Raw genomic sequence first — 15,410 nt, forward strand, 5'->3', positions numbered from 1 at the left:
TTTGTGGCATTTCAAGATTCCATACTGAAATTCTTACAAATAAACATTCGAAAGGCGATATTATATTATTTTATAGCCAGTAAGAGATAAAATAAATCAAACCCTTTTTAAAACCACATGCCTCAGGTTTACTTAGCTTTCAACTCCTTTTACATTGGATGCAATTATAGACCAATTATATACACTTACAGGCATAGTTATATTATACACCGTCTTTTGTTTAATATTTTGCTAAGTATACGGAACATACACTGCAGGCGTTTACTCTTCGTAATCTATTTTATCCATATGTTATAGGATGTAAAGGTACAAAATACAACTGCTCACGCATTTGAAGTAGATTCAAAAGAAGAAACAGCGAGGCAAATTAAACAGCAGAATGGAAGAATCTTCTAATGGTTGCATAGAACCTGAAGTCTACCGTTTTTGTTCAATCAAGTCCTCAATCTAAAATATCTGCTAAAACAACATCTGAAAAGATTGAATTCTTACCAATATGAGATGTCAAACAATTTTATTAATCGTTCTACAGTCGAAACGTTTAACAGTTTATTTTTTTGTAATGAAAAATGATTTGTAAACCATTTAATTAGATAAATGTTTTGTGAAATGTTTAATTAGCAAAATGTTCTATGTAACGTTTAATTAATTAAATGTCTTACTATTTAGCAAAGTATATCATACACACATGTGAGAAACGTTTAAATTGCTTAACATATAGAGAAAAATTTACATATAACAACAATCCTAAGAAACTTTAATTATCTAAATGTTTTGTAAAACGTTTTACTAGCTAAATTTTTCGTGAAACACTTAAATAACTAAATGTTTTCTACAAAGGTTAATTATTCAAAGGTTTCTAAAATTTTCACTAGTTGATGTCTTGTGAAATTATTAATTAGCTAAATGGTTTCTGAACCATTCAGTTAGATAAACACATGAGAATTGTTTAATTAGCAAAACGTTTTCTGAAACGCTTAATATGGTAAAAGTTACGTATAATTTTATTTAGCTTAAGTGCGAAACGCTTAAGTAGTAAAGTATTTTAGGAAACATTTAATTCAATGTTTTGTAAAACGCTTAATGAACTAAAAGTTCTGTAAAACAGTTAATAGGCTAAATGTTTAGTGAAATATTTAATTAGCTAAAGATTTTGTAAAACCTAGATTAGCTAAATATTTTCTAAAACGTTTAATTACCTAAATGCTTTGTGTAACGTATAATTAGATAAATATTTAAATGTATTTAATTAGGAAATATTTTGTGAATGTTACTAACTTAAATGTTTTGTGAGATATTTAACTAGTTAATTATTTTATGAGCCTTTAATTACCTAAATATTTTCATAAATATTTAATTAATTAATTAATGTTTTGCTCAATCAATAATTAGATTAACTTTTGTGAAACATTTATTAGCTAAAACGTTTCCTAAAATGCTTATCTAGTTAATGCTATATGAAACGTTTACTAACCTAAATTATTAAACGTTTAGGTCGTAAAATGTTTTTCGAGACGTTTAATTAACTAAATGTTTTGTGAAACGTTTAATTAATTAAATGTTTTGTAATTCTACTCATCTATTTAAAATATACGTGTAATGATAATAATAATACATGTAAATTGGTTATTTAATATAGTGCCTCCATTTTAGTAGTTGTTGGGAAATATGTCCCTATAAATGCTAAAAACCAAATCCTACTTAAAATAAAGATGAATATTTATTATTCTTTCGCAACTGCATCTCTGACTTATTTTAATTTGTCCACTTATAATTCAGAAGATATCTTCCACGCTCATCTTTGTACACATGAAAATCACATTGCTGTTACTAGTTTTAAAAACTAATTTCTCATAATTGAAAATACACTGCAGAATTCTTACGAAATAACTCCTAAAATACAAAGAAATTATTTAGCTAAATACGAAAATACAATTGTGTTGTAATTAGGTTAATCTTTATTCACAAAAAAATATGTATGGGCATTTAAAAAGGAAACAAAAGTTTTCAGTGAACTTCTAGTGACAACCGATATGGATTAATTTACAATTATTTTAATAGTTGTCGCTATAATTGCTTTGAACAGATCCGAAATTTTCAAATCTTAAAGAAAATAAATTTAAGATTTTCATACAAGGTTGTGCTTAGGCGTTTACATGCATGGTTTGTGAAATAGTAAATTGTTGTACATGTAATGTTAATATATATACCAAATCCAAAATATAGTAATATCTTTGCATATTTTTAGGTTACAGAAATTATAAAATACATCACTACTTTAATATTGGCCCATACATAAATATATTGTTCTGAACTATTCATATTTAGTCCAGTCAAATTAGGATTTTGGTTTCCAAAAATTAGGGGAAAGCTGGAAATGTTTTAATTCATTTAGGGCATCCCAAAGAAGAGGAAACTGAATTTGCACCATTTTCTGAGTGAAGCTTTCGTCGCTATGGCCAAAAAACGGCCAAAATTGTGGCTTTTCAAACTTTTTCTTCAGATTTTTATTTGCATAAGTACTGCTTCCACAGTGTGTGTCCGAATTTCATGGTTAGTATGTCATTCTCTTCAGAATAAGACAGGCTTTCAAAAACAATATGGAGTCGGCCCGTATCACATGTGGAAAAAGAAAAAAGGGAAAATTTTGCGAAATTTCTCTGCAAAAATTCCCTTTTTTAAAGTTTGGGTCCCTCTGGACCGGCCCTGGTTCAAAGTATGGAAACCTAAAATAGTCTAAAAAATGCGCTTAAATATTAGTAATGTTTTTGCCAAATATCACTCCAATATCTTATATAGTAACCGGGAAAAATATTTCTAAATTTTGTCTCAAAGTAGTAACTATAAGAATGGTAATAGAGATAATGAGGATCCAAAATTTCTGGACCGAGTAATATTCATACAAATTGATAGTTAGTACGTTATTCTCTTTAGAATGATGCAATTTTTAAAATCCAATATTGTTCATGTCCCTATGACGTACCAATAAAGGAAAATTTGGACAAAAATCGGGAAATTTCTATGAAAAATATTTTTTGAGATTTAAGGTGCTGTAGAGTGGCCTCAAGTAAAAGTATGCACCTCTAATACACATTAGAAACTACGTTGGTAATACAGCTTAGGAGCTACGGGGTGTTGGTAATGTTTCTATCAAATCGTTCTAATATCTATATAATGTTAAAAAATATATTAGCCAATCGAAGAGTCTTGAAGAAAAACGATCCATTGGCAGCGTTTTGGGAAAGGCAAATAAACTTTTATGTATCCTATATTTACCATTGTAGACCTGTATCTTCTGCCGTGTTTATTGAAGAACTGTGATTGTTTTTGCCCTGTTAGTAGCTACATATGATATAGCAAAAGTACAAGGCTGAGCTACCACTTGGCATAATATCTAAAAAAAATAACCAAAAAAATTGAACCCTAATCGTTTTTCCTTTGATCACTTCGATTCTGTTTGGAGTACATCATCTCACATTTTATAATGACTTTGTAAGGATCAACGCTGACATCATTGACCACATTGTCGAAGTAGGTCGCTCTATTCTGCTATACTCCGTCAAAATGCTTCTCACATGGTTCACTTTTTAGATGAACGAAGCTAGTAATCGTAAAATTGAAATAAATGTTTGTTAAAATGAAAAAGAAAATTTATCTTCATTATGATAAAGCAGTTAAAATGACGCAAACACTGGTTTAAAGAATCATATAAAGAACGATAAATACAAGTCTGTCAATACAAGAAGCAAGAGCAATCAAATAATTGAGTACATGAATGATCAATACAACGATTTTTCATTGTCTTCTTTGCTTGCAACAAGATGGACTGGGACTGTCCTCTTCCAAATTTTCCTGTGCTGTTTCATGTGCTGTTTGACCCAGGAAAGGATCAAAAGTCTTCGGTGTCGACATCCTCCTCGTACGAATTGGCGTCTAATTGGTTATACTCGTTTTCAGATCGGGAATCGGTGCAAGTGTGTCCTTTGCACTGTGTGCACATGACTGAGTATTTCATCCGTGCTTTGCGGCAATAACAATTTTTCTGACAATCTTTTGTACAAGTGCAAGAAATCTTATTCAGCAATTCTTGGTGTGCTGCTGGTTAGTCTGTCGTAATCGGAAGACCATATTTCGTGGTCTTCCAACCCCACTGTTCAGGATTGAGGACGTTGTTTTTCCACACTTGCACCTGAAAATACACTCTTAGAGAATGCTGTCGAGCAGCTGCCTCAGTTGGAGGCAAACATACCAATTGAAATAACTTTTTGATAATGCTTTATGGAAGAGTTCAAGGCGTGTTTCATTTAGTGATTTGTTACTGCCACCAGTTGCACTGTCACAATAAACTTGGTTCCTGCCTCAGCAACTTGATCAGGAGTGGCGTTACGATTGATGAACGCTGCAACTGTTTTCTGTAAGCTGGTCTTTTTCTCAAAAGTTTTGGTGAATTTTATTTTTCCCTGTCTGAAAAATGCAGACATGCTATCGCAACCACTGAAGGCATGTAGGAATAAAAGATTCTTCTTTGCTTCTTCAGACAACTTACAGTTACTAGGACTATATATATCACAGAGTCTTGTTACTCTTTTCCAGGTTTTAGTAAAAAAAAATGTTGCCGTTGGATTCTGGCTGCTCCTGAGCCGTCAGAAGAACCAATAGGTCGATGAACTCCCCAACAATGAAAATAGTTCCACCCTGTTCAGTGAGATCAATTGCGGTGCTGACATTCAATGGATCTGCATCTTCAATAGCCTGCTTGACATGCAAATGTTGAGCTCTCATTTTAACAATGAGCATTGATATCAAACGCTTTTTATTCTGGTCATTTGAGAGGAACTTTTCTTGAGACATCGTTACCATCATAGTCTCGTCAAATATGACTGAAGCTGATGGCATCTTACAAGCTCTTCACATAATTAGCTCTTCTGCTAATTTGATGATTTATGTGGCGGATACTCAGGATAACCATCAAACACAATGGTAGCATTGGATCCATAATGATTCTTTGCGTAATTCACGTACTTGTGAATAATAGATGAAAATTGCTCCTTAGCATGCCACAGAACTCGGTGTAAGAGGAATCCTCCATCAATGACGTAATCTGCATTGCTCGTATCAGTCACGCTGACTGGAATGAACAAATCACACAGAGCTGATTTAGGTGTTTTACGCATTCCACTGTCATCGAAAAGGGATAATGGATAAGGAGCTAATTCAAATGCGAAATATGACATCAGCTGTGCTTGTGATTTCACATGGAAAAGAATTCTTTGGAAAATCATATCTGGATTTACAGGGATCTGTTCGTCGTGGATATTGACAACACAGTTCATGCCTCGCAGTGGCATTACTCGATTTTTTCTTTCGAACTTCAGTTCCTTGAAATTACTACCTGTAATGCTTATTGTAACAGTACAGAAAACCAGGTTCAGGCCAGCACTAGCAGATGTGGTTTTATAATGAAGTACGGGATGAAAGCCGTACTTGTACCTTAACGCATGCTCTTTGCGAGCATCTTACACACCAACGTTTTCTCCACCAATAAGGTTGACTGGAATAAAACAAACACAAATTTAAGAGACATGAGCGACTAATAAAGCATGGGGATGAAAGTAGAGCTAGTTATAAGTCTAAGATATGTAACAAAACGTTAAGTTGTCCTGTTTGTGAGTAATAAGACAAGGCTTATCCTTACAACAGAATGAGGTTCGACGTGAGCTGCGACTCTCACCTCCTCTATCTGACTGGATCTCCCCTAGAATTTTCAAAATAACAAGTTTTTATTGCTTTCGAGTGCAATTGATTGTTGCTCTCACTTCGTGGTATTTTCCTAATGAAAATCCAAATTCAGCTCGATGACGGCACAAAGTGGGCTTAGTGCAAGTATACTAACGACGGCTTCTTCCAAGTTGGTCATCGACTGGCAGGACGCTGTCCTCGACGCTGTGACAATGTCGCAGAAAACCAAGAATATTGAACCTGATGACATGAAGTAAATACAGGACCACTTAACTTAGCAGAAATTAAATAACAAGAAATCAAAACGGAAGGTAAACAGGAAAGTGATGAGAAAGTACAAGAAACTAAAGGCAAAGGAAGAAGTCGATGACGCTCTAGGTTTATTGTTTTTTAAAGAATTTTACAATCATGCATCAGCTGATGCTTGAGACTACAATTTTTATGAAGAATAATGTCTTTCTGATGATGACGAGATTCTGCACAATGTCCTAGGGGGAGACAATGTCCTCGGCAAGGGTATTAACCGTAGGTGTCCCAGACAGCTGGTCTTGAGATCGATCCTCTCTCTCTGGCAATCAAAGGTATCCAAATAACCCAACTTATTTGGATATGCAACATTATCTTGTTAGATGGTTGCTTTGCTTGCTTTTTGTCTATAGCGACTGAAGCTCAACTCAAGAAGTGGTACAAACTCAATTTACTCTTAATTGGGATGTTCCAGTAAATTTGAAACATTTCCAGTTGTCCCCGAATTTTTCGAAACCAAAAACTTAATTTCACTCTCCTAAAATATTTTCACAGAAATTTCCCGATTTTTGTCCAAATTTTCCTTTATTGGTACGTCATAGGGACATAAACAATATTGGATTTTAAAAATTGCATCATTCTAAAGAGAATAACGTACTAACCATCAAATTTGTATGAATATTACTCGGTCCAGAAATTTTAGATCCTCGTTATCTCTATTACTATCCTTATAGTTACTACTTTGAGACAAAATTTGGAAATATTTTTTCCGGTTACTATATAAGATATTGGAGTGATATTTGGCAAAAACATTACTAATATTTAAGCGTATTTTTAGACTATTTTAGGTTTGCATACGTTGACTCAGGGCCGGTCCAGAGGGACCCAAACTTCAAAAAAGGGAATTTTTGCAGAGAAATTTCCCAAATTTTTTCCAATTTTTCTTTTTCCACATGTGATACGGACCGACTCCATGTTTTTGAAAGCCTGCCTTATTCTGAAGAGAATGACGTACTAACCATGAAATTCGGACACATACTGTGGAAGCAGTAATTATGTAAATAAAACCTGAAGAAAAAGTTTGAAAAGCCAAAATTTTGGCCATAGCGTCGCAAGCTCCACTCAGAAAATAGTACAAACTCAGTTTTCTCTTCTTTGGGATGTCCCAAGTGAACTAAAAACATTTCCAGCTTTCCTCTAAGTTTTGGAAGGCACGGCCCTTTTTTGGGCTAATTTGACTGCACTAATTCTATAATTCACATTTCACCACTTATAATATTTGGCGTAATACTTATAACAATTGTTTAAACACATAACCATCTTTTCTGGGCCACTAACCATGCATTTGTACCAAAAACCAAAACAGGAAGGTAACCAAATGTAGCTTTTTATGGTAATTAGTTTTGTAAACACCATCAAAGAACCATTCTAAATAAGGTAAAAGTATTGTATTTGTTCCATTGACATTTATTTGCTTGACTATATTTGCAATAATAAGTATTATTTTACGGAATAAGACTGGTTTGAATAATTTTGTCATGACTGTAAACTTCAGGTCATTGAATTAAAAATTAAAACATTTTTATTCATCAAGACTGTTTCATTCTGCCAAAATATAAATAATTTAGATATGTAATAAAATATTGTGCAATGCTCGGAAATACAAATTTTGCTCTATAGAAGGAGGGACTTAAATAAAACTAATCATGAATTACATTCGTTGGCTTTTCCATGCTTTCCAAATTCAACTTCCGCTTGATAAAAGTAATTTGAATTTCACTATTATAATTTTCAAAACGTTATATCTAGTTTTATCTTAACTTGCAAGAAACTTTTAATCAAAATAAGGTTTCAGCTTACGGAACTAATCAGCAGGATATGAAATAAGTTATATCACTGATGGAAGTATAGTCTAACTTCTCACTATAATTTACATGTATTTTTCCACTTGACATATTCTTCCAATTATTTTATTTAGTGGATTTTCTTCCACAGTTTCAGGTTAATACTTGTTTATGACTTTAATAATTGTACTTCAGGTGTCTAACATATCTTACTTCTGCAAAAATCAGCAAAGTTGCAAGAACAGAAATCCCGTAAACTGACTTCTATTTAAAATCACTATCAACTACTTAGTCTCAATCCCAGGCGTTTAGCAAATTAGGAGTTCACACGACTATTTCCATGGCAACGTTGTATTAAAACATATGAGAATGTAAACATATACGAAACTATGATTATAATTCGTCTATTTTAAATAATCATCGAAGTTTCTGAGTGAATCATTTTGAAAACATTTATTCCAATTAACGAAATCAGATATGTGCAATATGACAATACTAAAATAATATAAATTCGCAGAATTTAAAAGAATTTCCTAAATATATGTATTTCAATGGGTAAGAAACTTAATCATTAGTATCACTACGCCCATATACGAGCCACTTAAAATACGATACGACTAACTAATTGATGTAAACGAAAACTTGGAAAAATTAAATAAATATTATTATAATGCGAAATTGGCTACAAAATATGGTAATATTATTGAAAAATTAACATTATATAAAAAATTAAAAATGAGTTTCCTAAAGCTTTATGAAATGTTTAATTATCTACATATTTTGTTAAAGAAACTTGATAGGGGTATAAACTAAATATTTTGTGAAACTTTAATTATATAAATGTTTATTGGAACTACTCATTACGTAAATTTTCGTTTCATCATTCATATGTACTCCTTTGTTTCAATTATTTGTTTTCATCCAAGGATCTTATAAAATAGAGGATTTGCCCTTACAACAAAACCTTGAAGCCATACGTCACAGTTTCGCCACTCCTACTCTGCCCACTCCGCCCAATAGGATCGCAATGTTTTGAGCCAACAATCATGGCGGAAACGAAAGTAGCCAATCAGACGATGTTAGAAACGAGAGTAGCCAATCAGACGTGCCGATGCTCGGTTGCTTTATGGCTTCACCGATTTAATAGGATGAAGATACATAAAAGGGCAGATCCTCTATTTATAACATCCTTGATTTCATCATACATTTGTCATCTTTTATTTTCTAATCAATTTTATTTTTATCAAACTTTCGTATTCCTTTGTTTTTCATTTAGTTTTTATATTTTCAGCTAAAAGGAGATCTGACTGAAAGTGAAAATGTGGCAGACAACGGAGGCATCAGGGAAAGTTTTAGAGCCTACCAAAAGCATATACAAGAATTTGGACCTGAACCAACCCTTCCTGGTTTACCCTATACACCAGAACAACTCTTCTTCTTGGGTTATGCTTCGGTATGTATAAACTACTGGATTTGCTATCCGAAATTTAAGTAGAAACTTTCTTTGAAACTTAAATTATATGGATTTTCTAGTCTATGATGACTTAAATGTAGCAAAGGAAATTTAATAATAATGGTTAATGATATAGTTAAAAGCACAAATTTAGAACTGTGATATAAATTTAATGAAATTTATACGAGAAAGGTCCAGAAACTTCCAGACGTTTTGGCCTATCGCGGCAGTGAGCGGGGCTAGAGTCGCCATCTTGGTGTCAGAACGTTACCACACTCAGTTCGCATCCAGCTATAGCAGCGTGAGGACTGTAACACTCTTACTGTGCATTCTGTGACGTGTTACAGTGTGCGGTGCAATAAGAAATCCCACCTCTTGTGAGACACATTCTGTGAATGGATTTTTGTTGCCAAAAAACCACAAGTCATTAAGGCGCGTGATTCAAAACAAGTGCCAGGGAAAATTTAGCGCGAAAGTGTTGGTTTTTTTCCACTACAATGCACGTTCACACTGCGAAGCTCACCCGAGAGCTCTTGGATGTTTTTTGGATGGGAGGTTGTTCGATTACCTGCCATACAGCTCTGCTTTGGCACGGAGTGACTACCACCTCTTTCCGGCAATGAAGCCATGAAGCTCGCTACACAACGCTTTCATACTGATGCCAAACAGCATGCCGGTGCAAGCCAGTGGTTGAAATCGCAAGCGGCAGATTTCTACTGCGACAGTATTGAAAAACTTGTGCCACGGTATGATGATAAGTGTCTTAATTTGCATGGTGATTATGTGGAAAAATAGCTTAAGAGTGTATCTTTCAAATGTATATAATACAATTTGGTTTGTTCATTCTGTTATTTTTTTTTTTAAATTTTAAAAAGTATGTTAGTTTATCGATAGCCCTCGTACTAACATGAAACTAACGTTTATACTAGTAACATATAGTAGTGACGGTGAAGGTGATGGTTTATACTGAGTACATATAGTATATATACACACGAGTACATTATTTTGTTTATTACACCAAACTCCATTTTCTACTTGAAGAATAAGTAGAGGTTTAGAATCAATAATGAAAACTATTAAAATGATTTAGATTCAAACTGATATAAATTCAAAGAACAATAGGTTTGTAAGATGTAAGGAAATAATAATAATAATAATAATAATAATAATAATAATAATAATAATAATAATAATAATAATAATAATAATAATAATAATTTACAATACTTTAAAATCTCGAACTTTCTAAATCTTATGTCTTCTTATATAATTGATTATAACTCCTGCACCAGTATGGACTGGATCTACAATTTTGTATAGGATCAGAAAGATAATAACCAAAGCCTAGGGATCAAACACTTTCTTTTCCATCATGAGAAAGTTGTCGGTTGTCGGTCATGAGAAAGCATTAAAAAAAATATATAGATCTCATGGTAAGAAATCAACTTTTATTTCGTTCTACTGTAATTTCACAAAAATGATAAATATTCTTTAACAGACACTACTATATGTCTTTGAAAGTCAGGCACTTTGGAAGAGAACTTGAAAAAGAAATTTAGTATATTTCAAGCTTCGAAAAAGAAATGAAATGAAATTTTTCAATTTTACGTTCTATGGTTATGCCGGTTAGGTTAAAGGAGACGGGGATAATGAGTGAAATGATGGAATGAAGAAGGTGGGAGGAAACGGTTGAGTTGAGTTGATATTAGTTTATCGTCCCTTTCAGCAGCGAGGCTATATGAGACGTGGACCTACTGATTAACGTGGAATCCGAACTACATGAGCTCCCGTCGGGAATCGAACCAGGGTCTCCCACGCCAAAGGCGCATACGCTAACCGCTTAGCCACGAGGGAGCTCTGGGAGGAAACGGGAGAACCCCAAGAAAGCCCCCAAACACGGTGTTTGTCTACCATAAAGTTCACTTGGCGCGAGCTGAGATCGAACCAGGGACCACATGCACCAGGAGTGAACGCTCTGCCACTGAGCCACGCACACGGTATTGATAGTGCTCCTTACTAAATTAGGAATAGGTATTGATAACACATAGCGTTACAAAATAAAGATAGGTTCTTTTCATTCGGAAAAGCCGATTTAGCAATAAAGGTCCACATTCTCTTGATAGGAATGAAGGTACAAGAGGTGAACTGAGTGAGCCTGAGTGAACTGCTGAACCCCTTCGAAATGAGAGTAAAAATAAAAATAAAGCATGTCCGTGAACATGGCTCCACCCACACGCACTAATTTTAAAACATATGCCAGAAACTAGAGCCCATTAGTGCTGGCGATCTATAATGTAAAAAAAAATGTGCTGTTACACAAGCGCCAAACAGCAAAAAAGATTGTGTAGCGCCACCTACCCAACCGATTGAGATGAAACCCATTCACAAAGCCACTTTTAAATTAATGTTGACAATATTACATTGAAAGAAAATTAGTGCTGTTATCAGAACGCCTAAATAATTCGAGAATCTTTAATGGCGGAATCAGAATCGATCTCTCATTTTTATGATGAGATAAATAGCACTAATTTTCTTTCTATTCAGTATCGTCAGCAGTTCTTTAGCACTAAATTTTGGCATAGTTTACAAAATTTAGTGCTTCACTATTAATAGTGAGTGTGGCTATCTTCACGTGAACCTGGCCCCACCCACACCAGCACTAATTTTGAAACATATGCTAAAAGTTAGTGCCCCATCCAGGATCTTTCTTGTTTTTTGACGTTTGTGTAAGAGCACAGTTTTTTAAAGCATTATAGATTGTCACCACTAACTGGGCACTAATTTTTGACATATATTTTAATATTAGTGCGGGTGTGGGTGTAGCCAGATTTACGGGCATATAAAGCGTGCCTCCACTGGACATCAATCCGGGCCATCTGGTTGGAAGGTAGACTCTTTACCAACTATACCACAACGAACCAATATTAATATAGATACTCTTCTAGGAGTAATAATAAATAATATTCCTTTTTAAAAATTAGTGCCAATTATTTATTTATTTATTTATTTTTGCAGCTCTCGTGTGAAGTGAATGCTCCAGTTTCCCTGTTGCACGTAGTTGAATCAAGTCCTCATCCACCATCCAAGTACCGTGTCTTAGGGACGCTTAGCAATTCTGAAGATTTCGCTCGAGTGTGGAACTGTCCCTTGGGATCGTCAATGAATCCTGCAGAAAAGTGTGTGCTATGGTGAATTCATTAATATTGTATATTCGAGAGTGTTCTGAAAAATATAACTGCAATAAAGAAAACAGTGTTTTAAATTTTCTCTTATACCTTCTTTCTTTCTTTCTTTCTTTTTTTCTTTCTTTTCGGTTTTTTTTAATTGAAAGAACTATGTATAGATTAAAAGAATCACAAAAGAACATTTCAACAATTTATTTTAAAAATCTGACTCTTTATTTAAGCATATACTTTACAACAGTGGTTCTCAACCTGATGCCTATCACAACCCCATTTTACCACATCCTCTTGCCATCAGCGACCCCTTTGTAACTTCTGGTTTGTAATAAGATTCTGTGGAATTTTTAATATACCTATTGCGGAGATCTCACAATATCCGTCCATTTCTATAATAGTAGAATCCATTTCTTGTATATAGTCGATACAGTAACTTCCCTAAAAGCGAATCGATTAATACCAAATTTGGTCAATTCATTCGTATTACAAACATCGAATCCGATATGTCATACTGTTTCAAAATGGAGGCCGTTTGGAAATTCTAAAACTTCATAATTTCCTTAATTTTGGAAAAAATGAAAAATGAAATGAAATCTTTAAGTTTTACGTCCCACGCTTATGCCGGTGAGGCTAAAGGAGACGGTAATTATGAGAGATGAGTGAACCGGTGGAATGAAGAAAGTGGGAGGAAACGGGAGAACCCCGAGAAAACCCAGGAGCACGGTGTTTGTCAACCACAAAGTCCACACGGCGCGAGCTGGGATAGAACAAGGGACCCCAAGCACCGGAGGTGAACGCTCTACCACTGAGCCACCGCGTCCCCCTTAATTTTGGATCATATGATAAAAAATAAGGTGATTTCTAATCTTGCTTAAAAAATCTTGAACAGTTGTTAAAAAAAACTGAGTATTTTAAATGACTTGATAGTGTGCGTCACGAAGATTGAACCGGACATTGTCGCACTAGTGAAACCACACCATGCTCAGGTATCGCATTAGCTTTCAATTTTAATTCTATTTCAATATGCAGGTTTTGTTGATTTGCATTTTTCTGGTACCAATATGCAGTTTTCTCATTAGTTTCACATCGTACCTCTTTCATTTAAATTGGTTACCAAACAACTCTGCACCTGTTGAAAATTTATTCTAAAGATACATGATTGTTTCCCAGTGAACGAAATTCCAATTGAAAATACCGTAACTTTCAAGACTATTTTTTTTTTTTTTAAAGGAAATTCACTTGATAAACAACGTTCTCAAATGTGGGGTCACTAATGTGAGGAAATTCTTTGCGTTTTTCCACAATTGCATTGAAATCTGGTAAAATTTTTGTCACCATCAATCTTAGGTCCGATTCCACATACCCCGCGTTACATATATGTAACATTGGGATTTTACTTCTTTATATTGAATACAATGGTGTTTTGCTGCTAATGCCCACTGTGACACATCTGTAACAGTACGCTCAACACCACCTACTGGATTATTGCTGAACTTCTTGTCATTTTGTCCTCCCAGAAGTACTTGAAAGCATATTTTTTTGATTCTATGATATCACACTCTGGGTATTATAGGGTTAAGACGATTGCGCACTAAGGTTTTAATACTGCTTTGTAAAAGCAGAAAAGGTCTGTTCACAAAGTAAGTGGTAGGGAAAGGCATCAAATGTTGCAGTGCCTTTTGGACAACTCTTCGTACTCACAGCGCACATGCAAACCAAATTTGAGTCAAGAGTTACTCGCAGTGGCGGATCTAGGAACATATTTTGGGAGGGGATCTTTTTTTTTTTTTTTTTTTAGAAATCCCAGAATTGGGGAAGGCTTGATATTTATAAGCACAGGAATGACTAACTTTTTTTTAAAAAAAAATCTGGAATTCCTGGTAGTGGTGGAAGCTTTTCACCATTTGAAGATGAAATCCATGAACTTCCGAGGCATCGTATACAAGAAAATGTACCCTAACAAAGAAGAAATTTCTGTCACGGTTGACCAACTTCAGGGCAGAAATTTAGTAAAGTAGGAAAACATTTAAATTTACAAACGTAGTTATAATTTCAAATTGCTTTCTTTTTAGAAACTGAAAAATAATTTTTGCTTAACAGTTATGAGTTCCATTTTATTACAACACATCTCAATTTTTATGCACCGCGGACCCCCTGGCTAGCTCCTACGGACCCCCAGGGGTCCGCGGACCCCACTTTGAGAACTACTGCTTAGGTTAAGGGATACTATGATTAAAGCAAGTGAATGATGATGGAAATATTGTCAAAATGGGAGGAAACGGGAGTTCCCCAAGAAAACCCTCAGATACACTGTTGTCGAGCACGAACTTACTAGACTGGGAGTCAAACCAGGGATCTCAAACACTAGAGGTAAGCGCCCTACCACTGAGCCACCGTTCCCGCTCGTAGACTATGTAAGCTGTTGCGGAAATATCAATCAACTGTATAAACCATTAATCAATTGGCGCATAAAAGACTATTGATCTGGTACTCTTGTTTAGATTGGCTTTCCTGACACTCTTATCCTAACAGAGACCTATACAAGATGCGAAATTGAAACGTAAACAAAAAGGCGGCTTGAGTAAGTAATGCGATGCCGGAAGCTATTCTACCACCCGCTCTCTCTCTTGTCTCGTGGCAGTGCCAAAAAAAAATCTGCATGATAATGGCGGTATCTGTGGGTGCATCCGGATAGCCTCTTGTGCTGCGCTCTTCCTTTCAGATTAGCACGTGCTATGATGTTCCATAAGCCATTGTTACTACCGACTCTGATAACAAATATACGATGTTTATTCCATTGCTTCTGCTCGTTTTATAAAATTAACATTGAATTTTTGGAAGAAATTTATTTTTTTTCTCTTTTTTAAAGTTTCCACAGCAGGTTGTCTTTTTGTAGATTTTCTGTTGTTTTCTAATCGGAGCATTCAGTGCACAAGGAAATCAACCCCA

General features: G+C 34.6%; 1 protein-coding gene across 1 annotated transcript in view; it reads left to right on the forward strand.

Annotated features, from left to right (window-relative positions):
- Nucleotides 1-12,515, forward strand: part of LOC145671838 (neprilysin-1-like) — a 98,734-nt gene extending 86,219 nt beyond the window's left edge. Inside the window, exons 7-8 of the mRNA XM_081741064.1 lie at nt 9,121-9,282; nt 12,298-12,515. Of these exons, the coding sequence (XP_081597190.1) occupies nt 9,121-9,282; nt 12,298-12,474 (339 nt within the window). The 3' untranslated portion in view covers nt 12,475-12,515. The remainder of the gene's footprint in view (nt 1-9,120; nt 9,283-12,297) is intronic.
- The last annotated feature ends 2,895 nt before the right edge of the window (nt 12,516-15,410 follow it).

This window comes from Thermobia domestica, chromosome 15 (genome assembly GCF_964235325.1).
Source record: "Thermobia domestica chromosome 15, izTheDome1.hap1.1, whole genome shotgun sequence".
Lineage (NCBI taxonomy): Eukaryota > Metazoa > Arthropoda > Insecta > Zygentoma > Lepismatidae > Thermobia > Thermobia domestica.